General features: G+C 43.5%; 1 protein-coding gene across 1 annotated transcript in view; it reads right to left on the bottom strand.

The window, feature by feature from the left end:
- The window catches only part of LOC140721245 (uncharacterized), a 77,779-nt gene that overhangs the window by 21,312 nt on the left and 44,372 nt on the right, over window positions 1-12,095 (bottom strand). The window contains exon 9 of the mRNA XM_073036098.1: window positions 628-732. Within this exon, the coding sequence (XP_072892199.1) occupies window positions 628-732 (105 nt within the window). The remainder of the gene's footprint in view (window positions 1-627; window positions 733-12,095) is intronic.

Below are 12,095 nucleotides of genomic sequence, written 5' to 3' on the forward strand. Positions count from 1 at the left end.
TATGAGGGAAGTATGAGAGAGCTTGGGCTTTTCTCTTTGGAACGAAGGAGGATGAGAGGCTACTTGATAGAGGAGTACAAGATAATAAGAGGTATGGATCAAGTGACAGCCAGATACTTATTTCCAGGGTGGGAAAGAATAATACAAGGCGCATAATTTTAAGGTGATTGGAGGAAATTATAGGGGGTGGCGGTGTTAGAGCTAAGTTTACACAGAGTGGTGGGTGCATGGAATGTGCTTCAAAGGGAGGAGGTAGAAGCAGATACGTTAGCGACATTTAAGATACTTTTAGACAGGCACATGGATGATAGAAAAGTGGAAGCTCCATGGGAGGGAAGGGTTAGATTGATCTTACAGTAGGATAAGAGGTCAGCACAACATCGTGGACAGAAGGACCTAGACTGTGCTGTAATGTTCTATGTCCTATGAACTGTGCTGAGGATGGGAGACATACTAACAGTGTAACTGACATTCAGCCATTAAAGTTTACATCTCTATTAGGTTTACCTGCTCCTGGAAGTGGGCTGTAGTATTGAGGAATACAGATGCTGGTGATCTATCTCAATCAATTTACAATGTTCCAACTGAGCTATTTATTTCATTCCAGAATAAAATTCAAATACATACCTGAAGACAAAACATCACCAGAGATGACAATGAAGGTTATAAAGTTTATGCAAGTGATACAGATGGGCCGCAACTTCAAGATCCTTTTGGGTATCCAATTAGTTCCTTAGAAATTAAAATAAAACATCTGAAGCCCCGAATAACAGATCTACATAAATGATTAAATACTTGCATTAAAAGACAAGATGCAACTGAAGTTGGTCAAGTTAATGGCAATATTCAGCAAAACATCAGGCAATGCAAGTTAGAGATGAACCTGGCAATTGAGCACTGAACTGAAGGAGGTTCGGAGAGCTACCTCCTAATCGCTGCAGGTGCAGAGACCAGGGAGAAACATAAAGCACTTTGTGGTTATTCTTGCAAGCATATTTCATTTGGTAACTTGTAAAATTTCTGTCTACAGGTCACAAATATGAAAATGGCAGACATACTGCAGTTAGTAGAACATAGAATCGTACAGCACAGTAGAAGTCCTTTACACTTCGATGTCACTCTGACTGTTTACTTGTCTAAAGGACCAGGTATGAATCCATAGTAAAACAGCTCCGCATTATCCTGAATACCATGAGGGCAGCAACTGAAATGATATTCCTGGTGGTAACAATAAGCAATCCCAGAGTTTTTTTTTCACGGTTGAAGTGTCTAAAACCAGAGGGCATCATTTAAGTTAACAGGGGGCAATTTCAAAGGAGAAGTGAAGGGCAATTTTGTGTTTTTTACACAGAAAGTGGTGAATGCCTGAAATGTGCTGCCTGGGCTGATGGCAGAGGCAGATGCATCAGAGACATTTAGATAGACACATGAATATGAGGAAAGTGGAAGGACGTGGGCATTGTATAGACAGAGCGGTTAAATTACTTGGCCAGTTGATTACCAGTATATCTGGTTTGGCATAATATTTCTATGATTTACTTCTCTATGCTCTATTAATTAAGTTATTCTGTTCAACTCCTAGTAAAGCCTGTCCTGATGCAAAGAATTGGAACATCATTGTGTTCAGATGCTCAGACAGTGTTCTAGTCCCAGATGAAAACCTAACTGTGCAAAGGTGCAGACTGACCTGTGCAAATGCTGGGCTGTCCAATTTAGAGAAGCCCTATCTGAACGCTGTGCTGTTCAATTTGGTAAAAATTGGAGATTGCCCAGTAAACCCATTGAACCAGATGAAAGAATCCACCATCATCCAGTCTGAGGTCACCTCTATTACTGCATTTACTGTTGAATTGCTCTTAAGAAACTGGAGGTCTACTCTTTTTCCCCACTCATTATTTCACCCTCTCCAATTCCAGCCTTGGAACAGATCCTCTCTTCATACCATCACAGAATTTTCAAACCCTCTTCCATAGCATTTGACCCCATTACCAGTGTTGCTCTCTCACCCAAATTCTCCCCTTCCATGGAAGATTTTCTATTTCCATTCATTCAAGTTTAAGAGGCCTTAGCATGGAAATAGTGTTTTAATAAATGAACATCAGATCCGGCTGCTTCCTACTAATCATATTATGCCCTATTCTCAGCAACCTGTATATTCAAATATTATGCAGAATCCAATTAAAGATATTGATCCATGACATTTCTGAATAATTTTTCAGAAAGCCATGAATGGTTGCAATTGACGGCCTGTCTTTGCAAGCTTCACACCCTTCCCAACATTCAATTGATATACCTTGATCAAAGTAACTTTATTATCAAAGTACATATACAGTACCTATAAAAAGTATTTACCCTCCCCCCCAGAAAAAGTTTTCCTCTTTTAACATTTTACAACATTGAATCACAGTGGATTTAATTTGCCACTTTTGACATTGATCAACAGAAAAAAGACTTCCAGTTCAAAGTGAAAACAGATCTCTGCAAAGTCACTGATGCAGCCCATTGGTTTTGGAAGTCACATAATTAGTTACATGGAGATCACCTGTGTGCAGTGAAGGTGTTACAATTGATTGTAGTAAAAATACATCTGTAATACACCTGTATCTGGAAGGTTCAACTGTTGGTGAGTTAGTGTCCTGGCAAAAACTACACCATGTCGACAAAAGAACACTCCAAGCAACTCCATGAAAAGGTTATTGAAAAGCACAAGTCAGGAGAAGGATACGAGAGAATCTCCAAGTCACTGAATACAGTTAAATCAATCATTAAGAAATGGAAAGAATATGGCACAGCTGTATATCTGACCAGAGCGGGCAATCCTCAAAAACTGAGTGACTGTGGAAAAAGGGGTCTAGTGAGGGAGGCCACCGAGAGACCGACAACAACTCTGGTGGAGTTACAAGCTTCAGTAGCTGAGATGGGAGAGACTGCGCATACAACTGCTGCCTGGGTGCTGCACCAGCCGCAGCTTTATGAGACAGTGGCAAAGAGAAAGCCACTGTTGAAAAAAAACCTCATATGAAATCTTGTCTAGAGTTTGCCAGAGGGCATGTGGAAGACTTTGAAGTCAGCTGGAAGAAGGTTCTACGATCTGATGAAACCAAAACTGAGCGTTTTGGCAATCAGACTAAATGCTATGTTCAGTGTAAGCCAAACATCATACATTGTAGGCATGCTGACAAAAATCGACATGAGTGTAATTACTTCTAAGGCACACTTTATTCCAAAAACCAACAAATGGCGTGTGTGTGTGTGTGTGTGTTTGTATATAAGAAAAAAAACACCCCCCAAAATGTAATAACGTACAATGTAACATACACAGCAAACTCAACCCTTAACACCTTAACAGTCTGGGTGAATTCTGTCTGATGAAATTAAGGAATCCCTACAACATCAACATAGATTGCTCAACAAGGTGGATAATATATCACAAAAATGAGGCCACAGAGACGGTTGATGTAGCACACTATTTGCTGAGGTTTGCTGACTGAAAAACACCTCCAGAGGTGGCTAGAAAGTTTGTGAACTCTGTACAATTTTCTCTATTTCTACATAGATATGACCTAAAGTGTGATCAGATCTTCACGTAGGTCCAAAAACTGGATAAAGATAACCCAATTAAATAAATAGCACAAAAACATTATAGTTGTTCATTTATTTATTGAGAAAAATGATCCAATATTACATGTATTTGTTGGAAGAAGTACGTAAACCTCAGGGGTAATGCCTTCTACAAAAGCTATTTGGAGCCAGCTGATCCAATCAATAGAATTAGATTGGAGGTGTAGGTTGTACAGCTGTCCTGCCCTATAAAAAAGTCACACAAAGTCAGATTACCAACAGAGCCTGCTCTTTTCAAGAAAGATCTGTTTGCATGCACCAATTATCGATCAAAACAACTTTCAGAAGACCTTAGAAGAAGAATTGCTAAAGTCCTGAGTATTCATCAGTCCACAGTAAGTGAAATCATCTACAAGTGGAGGAAATTCAGTACAGTACTGTGCTACTCTACAAGGAATGGGCATCCTGCAATAATCACCACTCAAAGAGCACAATGTACAATGCTGAAGGAGGTGAAAAAGTACAACAGAGTAGCAGCGAAAGACCTCCAGAAATCTCTGGAACTTACTAAAGCTTCTGATCATGTGTCCACTAAAAATATTTTGCCAGGGTACCACCACCTTGTTGTGCTGGAGAGGCTTGTGTGATCCTGAAAGCGGTGCCGTCTGGAGCTTAGCTCCTGGTAGGGTCACCCATGGCAGTAAGGTCAAGGGGGAGGATCCAATGAAGCATGGTCCAACCAAGACCTCAGCGGTGGAGCAGACGGAAGATGATGGTAAATTCGTCTTTGGAATCATGGACCTATGAAGACTACCCAGTCTCCCCATGTTAAAAGACCTCTTGCACAGGCATTTCTCCTGGTTTGGTAATCTGATTGGCCAACTTAGACAAAGCTCTGTGGTGATCAGGAAGTAGTGACAGGCACAGGACAGTGAAGTCTGGGAGCTCTTAGCCACAAGCTGACACACAGGCAGTGGGTGTTAGATGAGGTCGTCTTGCTCTTGTACTGAGGCAGGTAGAGCTTTTCGGCAACTGCACCCATGAGTGAGCAGTACTATTCAGGACCCAATCAGCCCACCCCACCCTCAACCTGCAAAAAAAAAGCCTGCCTCCTCTCTCCTAACCGGGTTACCACATCCAGTGGGATCACCAAACTGCGGTCTGAAACAAAAGCAAATTAATTTCGGAGCCTGGAATGTGCGGGCACTTATGCACAGTGAAACAAGCCATCATCCTGAAAGAAATAGTGCGATCATCTCAAGAGAGCTGAGAAGATTCCAAATTGACCTTGCTGCCCTCTCTGAAACGCGATTGGCCAAGGAAGGAAAATTGACAGAGGAGAAGGATGGATACACCGTTTCTGGAAGGGGAAATCAGCAGATGAATCCAGAATTTATGGAGTTGAATTCACCATGAAGAACAGCATCATCAGTCAACTCTCCAAATTGCCAGTTGGCATCAATAAATGCCTCATGACTATGCACCTTAAGCTTGCTAACAACCAAATAGGTAGAGCTGTGAGTGCCTACGCTCCAACCCTAGATTCAGCAGACGATGTTAAGAAGACCTTCTGCACTGACCTCGACCGCATACTATCAGATATTCCCGAGGAAGATAAGATCATTCTCCTTGGAGACTCCAATGCTAGAGTAGACAGGGGCAGCAACTCCTAGGAAGGCACAACTGGGAAGAAAGGTGTTGGCAACATCATCTCCAGTGGATTGCTCTTCTTCTCCAAGTGTGCTGAACATGATCTGACCATCGCCAACACCCTGTTCCGACAGAGATACAAGGTAAAACTTTGTGGATACATCCCCGTTCAAAGACTTGGCATCTTGTAGATTATGCCATTGTTCAGAGAAGGGATCACAGAGACATAGAGAATACAAGAGCCATGATCAGTGCTGATGATGGCTAGAAAGACCTTCAGCTTATTTGCTCAAAAATTACCATCAACATCATGTGGAAGAGTAGAGTGCAAAAGAAGCTGAGCCGTCCCAGATTCAACATTAAGAGCCTAAAAGACATAGTGAAGGTACAACATTTCCAGGCTTCCAAAGCAGTATCCAGAGGACATTGAAGCACACTGGACCATTCTGAGGACCATCATCCTTGATGCTTGGATCTCCTACCTGAGTCTCAGTGTGGCTTCCGTCCAGCCAGAGAATGTTTTTCACAGCATGTCAATTGCAGGAGAAACCTGGGAACAAAATCTCATACTTTATATGGGCTTCATAAACCATACAAATGCATTTGACTCTGTCAATCGTCCTGCCCTTTGGCAGGTACTATCCAAAATCAGGTGCCTGGAGAAATGTCTCAAGATCCACAGCTCTTAGCCAATGATATGGGTGTAACAGTCATCAGAACTCTGGAACAGCACCTTTTAAAGTTGAAACTGGGATCAAATGGGGAACAACTGTTTGTTGTTTTAATTGCAACTATTCTTCACCTCACAAGCCAAAACTTCCCAGAAGGGGTCCAGATCCTCTATAGACAGATGGGGGGGCTCTTTAACCTTAACAGGTTCAAGGCAAAGAGCAAGGTGTCAATTACTTCCATCATAGTGCGTCAATATGCAGATGACAATGCCTTTGTAGCTCACTCTGAGGTGGATTTGCAGTGCATAATGGATGCTTTTGCCAGAGCATGCATGCTCCTATGACTTAATCTAAACATCAAGAAAACCCAAGTCTTCCACCAACATGCTCCAGATCAAACTCCTAAACCTCCAACCCTCCAAGTTGACGACATCCCTCTGGAGAGCACTGATCATTTCCCATATCTTGGCAGCCTTCTTTCTTCGAGTCAACATTCATCTCGAAATAAATTGCAGAACAGGCTGTGTGAGTGGAACTTTTGCCAGGCTGAGAAATGGGGATTTGAAGATCAGGATATTAAGACCAACACTAAGCTTCTGGTCTATAAAGCTACAGTCCTCCCCTCCTTGCTATATGAGTGGAATCATGGACAACATGCAGCAGGCTCATAAAATCCTTAGAAACTTTCCATCAAAGATGCCTCAGAAAGATTCTAAGAGTTAGCTGGGGAACAAGTGTACTAACTCCAGTATCCAGATGGAAGCTAACATTAACTCCATAGCCACAATCATGACTCAACATCAATTGCGATGGGTTGGCCACATCATCCACATGCCTGACTCTTGCATCCCTAAACAAGTCCTGTTCAGCCAATTCAAAGATGCGAAGTGCACTCTTGGAGGGCACAAAAAAATGGTTCAAGGAGAATATCAAGACCCATCTGAGGAAGTGCCACATCAACATGAATGAATGGGAGAAATTAGCACAGGACAGGAAAAGGTGGAGAAGGACTGTCTATAAGAAGGACTGCACAGCTCGAAGAATACCTCCACTGTGCCACTGAGACTAAGTGGCTTCAATGTAAGGAGAGACTGAGAAAGGCACACCCAGCAATATCCACCACCACCCCAATGACCTACATCTGCCAACACTGCAATAGGACTTGTGGGTCATGGATTGGCCTCTTCAGTCACCTCAAGAACCACAAGTGACCAGATCAACCACCAGGCGAAGAATCATACTCTACTGTGAGTGATTGCTGATGATGGTGATAAGAAAAACACTGAATGGCGTTCATGGAAGGACACCATGGAGGAAACTACTGCTCTCCAAAAAAAATTGCTGCACATCTCAAGTTTACAAAAGACCACTTAGATATTCTACAATGCTTCTGGGACAATGTTCTGTGGGCAGATGAAACAACAGCTGAACTTATTGGCAGAAATGCACATTGCTACGTCTGAAGGAAAAATGTCACTGCACACAACACCAGAACCTCATCGCAACTGTGAAGCATGGTGGAAGGAGCATCATGGTTTGGAGCTGCTTTGCTGCCTCAGGGACTGGCAGCTTGCAATCATTGAAGGAACAATGAATTGAAAATTGTATCAAGACATTTTACACTAGAATGTCATGGTAGCAGTCTGTCACCTGAAGCTTAATAGAAGTTGGATAATGCAACAAGACAATGATCCGAAAGACAGAAGTAAATCAATAACAGAATGGTTTTAAAAGAGGAAAAACAGCACATACAAAATGTTGGAGAAACTCAGCAGGCCAGTCCATATTTCAGGATGAGACTCTTCGGAAAGACTGGAGAAAAAAAGATGAGGAGTAGATTTAAAAGGTAGGGGAGCGGGAGAGAGAGAGAGAGAAACATGGTGATAGGTGAAACCAGGAGCGGTAGGGATGAAGTAAAGAGATGGGAAGTTGATTGTTGAAAGAGATACAGGGCTGGAGAAGGGGGAGTCTCTTAGGAGAGGACTGATGGCCACGGAAGAAAGAAAAGTGGGTGAAGTACCAGAGGGAGGAGATTGGCAGACAAGGAGATAAGGTGGAAAAGGGAAAAGGGAATGGGGAATGGTGAAGGAGAGGTGGGCATTATCAGAAATTCGAGAAATCGATGTTCATGTCATCATAAACACAAGCTTGATGCTGGGATCCTGTTGGAGATTGTGGAAGTTGTGAAGCATTGTGTGTTGAACGTAGAGGCTGCTGAGGTGGTAGGTGAGGACAAGTGGAACCATATCCCTGGTAGGGCGGCAGGAGGTTGGGGAGAGAGCAGATGTGCGTGTAATGGAAGAGATGCAGTAGATGGCAGTATTGATGGAGGAGGAAGGGAAGCCACCACCCAGCATACCTTCCCCTCCCCTCCCCACTTTCTTCTTTCCACAGGGATTGCTCCCTATGCAACTCCTTTGTCCATTCGTCCCTCTCCACTGATCTCCCTAACACTTAACCATGCAAGCACATCAAGTGCGACACCTGCCCCTTCACCTCCTCCCCCACTACCATTCAGGCCCCCGGGTGAGGCAATGCATGGTGCTCCTGGTGTGGCCTTCAGTATATTGGAGAGCCCCGACATAGATTGAGAGACACCCTCACCAAGTACCTACACTCAGTCTGGCACAAGAAGTGGGATCTCCCAGTAACCACCCATTTTAATCCTATTCCCATTCTGATGTCAATCCATGGCCTCCTCTACTGTTGTGATGAGATCACACTCAGGTGGGAGGAAAAACTCAGGTTGTGTTCCATTTGGGTAGCCACCAACCTGAGAGTACGAACGTCGATTTCTCGAACACCTGGCAATACTAAATAAAACTACGGAAGAGATAAGCGGAGCAGCCATTGTCGGGAATAGGCCAGCTGCAAGAGTAGAAGCAACAGGCTTTGGTTCAAAAGAGGCTTCGGCTTGGAACAGTCATCGGCTCTGTGTAAAGCATCTGTTAAGGTTTCCTTTTTTGTTTTTTTTTCTCTCTCTTACTGTACCATTTAAATAGCTGTGGTGTGCTCTTCGTGCGGGATATTGGAGAACGGGGAGACCCAGAGTCTCCCAGGGAACTACATCTGCATGAAGTGCATCCAGCTGCAGCTCCTTGAAGACCACATTAGAGATCTGGAGCAGTAACTGGATGACCTTCAGCTTGTATGGTAGAGTGAGGAGAGAACTGATCAAAGTTACAGGGAAGTAGTCACCCCGAAGTTGCAGGAGGTGAGTAGCTGGGTGACCGTCAGGAGAAATGGAAATAGGCAGTTAGAGGAGAGCACCCCAGTGGCCATTCCCCTCAAGAACAAGTATACCACTTTGGATACTTTTGTGAGTAATGACCTCCTGGGAGAATGCCATGGCGACTGGGTTATAGGCACTGAGCATGGATCCACGATGCAGAAGGAAAGAGAGAGAAGAAGGGAGCAGTAGTGATAGGGAACTCAACAGACAGGAGATTCCGTGAATGTGAACGGGACACCCGGAAGGCATGTTGCCTCTCAGGTGACAGGGTCAGGGATGTCATACATCACGTCCATAAAATTCTGGAGACAGAGGGGGAGCAGCTGCATGTCTTGGCATATATTGGTACCAATGACATAGGAAGGAAAAGCAATCAGGTCCTGAAAAGAGAATTTAGAGAGCTAGGTAGAAAGCTCAGAAGCAGTACCCCCAGGGTAGTAATTTCTGGATTGCTGCCTGTGCCACATGCCAGTGAGGGCAGAAACAGGATGATTTGGCAGTTAAATGCGTGGCTGAGAAGCTGATGCAGGGAGCAGGGCTTCAGGTTCTTGGATCATTGGGATCTCTTCTGGGGAAGGTATGACCTGTTCAAAGGTGATGGGTTGCACCTGAACCTAAGGGGGACCAATAATCTCGCGGGCAGGTTTGTTAGAGCTGTTGGGGAGGATTTAAGCTAATTTGACAGGGGGTGCGCACTGGAGTGAAGGGACTCAGGATAGGATAGATGGTAAAAAAGTAAAGATAGCATGCAGTCAGACTGTCTGGAAGGGCAGGTAGGTGATGGGACTTAGTTACAGCCAACAGTCTGAGTATTAAATCATTAGGGATGCAGAATTAGAAAGGATAGCAAATGCGATACTCAAGGTGCTGTATCTAAATGCGCGTAGTATAAGAAATAAGGTGCATGATCTTGTTGCACTATTACAGATTACCAGGTATGATGTTGTGGCCATCACTGAATCATGGCTGAAGGATGGTTGTAGTTGGGAGCTGAATATCCAAGGTTACACTTTATATCGGAGGAAGGGGAAGGTAGGCAGAGGGGGTGGTGTGGCTCTACTGGTAAAGAATGGCATCAAATCAGTAGAAAGATGTAACATAAGATCAGAAGATGTTGAATCCTTGTGGGTTGAGTTAAGAAACTGCAAAGGTAAAAGGATGTTGATGGCAGTTATATACAGGCCTCCCAACAGTGGCTAGGAGGTGGATCACAGATTACAACAGGAAATAGAAAAGGTATGTCTAAAGGGCAATGTTATTATAGTCATGAGGGATTTTAAAATGCAGGTCAAATGGGGAAAAACAGGTTGGTAATGGATCTCAAGAGTGTGACTTTGTTGAATGATAAGAGATGGCTTTTTAGAGCAGTTTGTCTTGAGCCTACTGGGAGATCAGCAATGCTGGATTGTGTGTTATGTAATGAACCTGATGCGATTACAGAGCTTAAGGTAAAAAAAACCTTCAAAACCAGTGATCACAATATGATTGAGATCAACTTGAAATTTGATAGGGAGAAAGTGAAGTCTGATGTAGCAGTATTTCAGTGAAGTAAAGGAAATTACAGTGGTATGAATTGAATTGAATTGACTTCATTTCTTACATCCTTCACATACATGAGTAAAAATCTTTATGTTACATCTCTGACTAAATGTGCAATGTGTAATCATAGTAATTTATAATAAATAGAACAGTCAATGTAATATAGAGTGCTCTGAAGTCAGTGTGAATTCATCAGTCTGATGACCTGGCGGAGCCTGTTGCTCCTGGCTTTTATGCTGCGGTACTGCTTCCCAGATGGTAGCAGCTGGAACAGATTGTGGCTGGGGTGACTTGGGTCCCCAATGATCCTACGGGCCCTTTTTACACAACTGTCCTTGTAAATGTCCTGAATCATGGGAGGTTCACACCTACAGATGCACTGGGCTGTCCGCACCACTCTCTGCAGAGTCCTGCGATTGAGGGAGGCACAGTTCCCATCCCAAGCAGTGATGCGGCCAGTCAGGATGCTCTCGATTGTGCCCCTGTCGAAAGTTCTTGGGATTTGGGGGCCCATACCAAAATTCCTCAACTGTATGAGGTGAAAGAGGCGCTGTTGTGCCTTTTTCACCACACAGCCAGTGTGTACAGACCATGTGAGATCAAAGTAAATTGGAAGCGTATGTTTCTGGGAAAAATGAGGAAGGTGCAGGATGCATGTATTCCAAAAAATGAAGAAATAGTCAAATGGTAAAATTGTACAACCAAGGCTGACAAGGGAAGTCAAAGCCATTGTAAAAGCAAAAATAGGGCCATACAACAAAGCAAAAATTAGTGGGAAAAAAGAGGATTGGGAAGTTTTTAAAAACCCACAGGGAGCAACTAAAAATCATTAGAAGGGAAAAGATGAAACATGAAAGAAAGTGTAAGGGTTTATTTTTCATGTTAACTGCTAAGGCTAACAAAATGGCTTCTCTATATCATTAACTGCTGAGGTAATGGGTTCTTTGTAGCAGCACGTTTTAGATTATAACTAGAGATAATGGGACTTTGGAATTCAGCTGGTAACCAATGGGAGAGATGTTATTCTTTCCTGTGTATCTGAGAGCTGTTGGTTTGCACGGGCTTTGGCCAGAAGGCGCGATGGGGATGAAGAGAGGAGACACGCACGAAGAGATGCTGGAGGCTGGCCGGCAGAGCGGACTCCAAGCAGGGGTTTGGGATCCTGCGGGGTTGGGAGGAGATCAAAGGGTGGAAAGAAGATCTTGTTCTGTGAGCTCCAGTGATTTGTGCACAAACTGTTAATTTTAATAAGAGTGCCGCCCTGTTCTTTTATGTTTGGTTTCTCTACTGACCACATAGTCAAAGTAAGAATTATAAAGTGTAATCATTTAAATCGCATATGGTGTACTGTCTGATATTTTGCACTGTGGGTTTGACTGGGGTACATTACACAGCATCCACACAAACTTGATGACCCAGTTTGGCGGGGCTGAAGGCTGCTT

Source organism: Hemitrygon akajei, chromosome 2 (assembly GCF_048418815.1).
Source record: "Hemitrygon akajei chromosome 2, sHemAka1.3, whole genome shotgun sequence".
NCBI classification, from domain to species: domain Eukaryota; kingdom Metazoa; phylum Chordata; class Chondrichthyes; order Myliobatiformes; family Dasyatidae; genus Hemitrygon; species Hemitrygon akajei.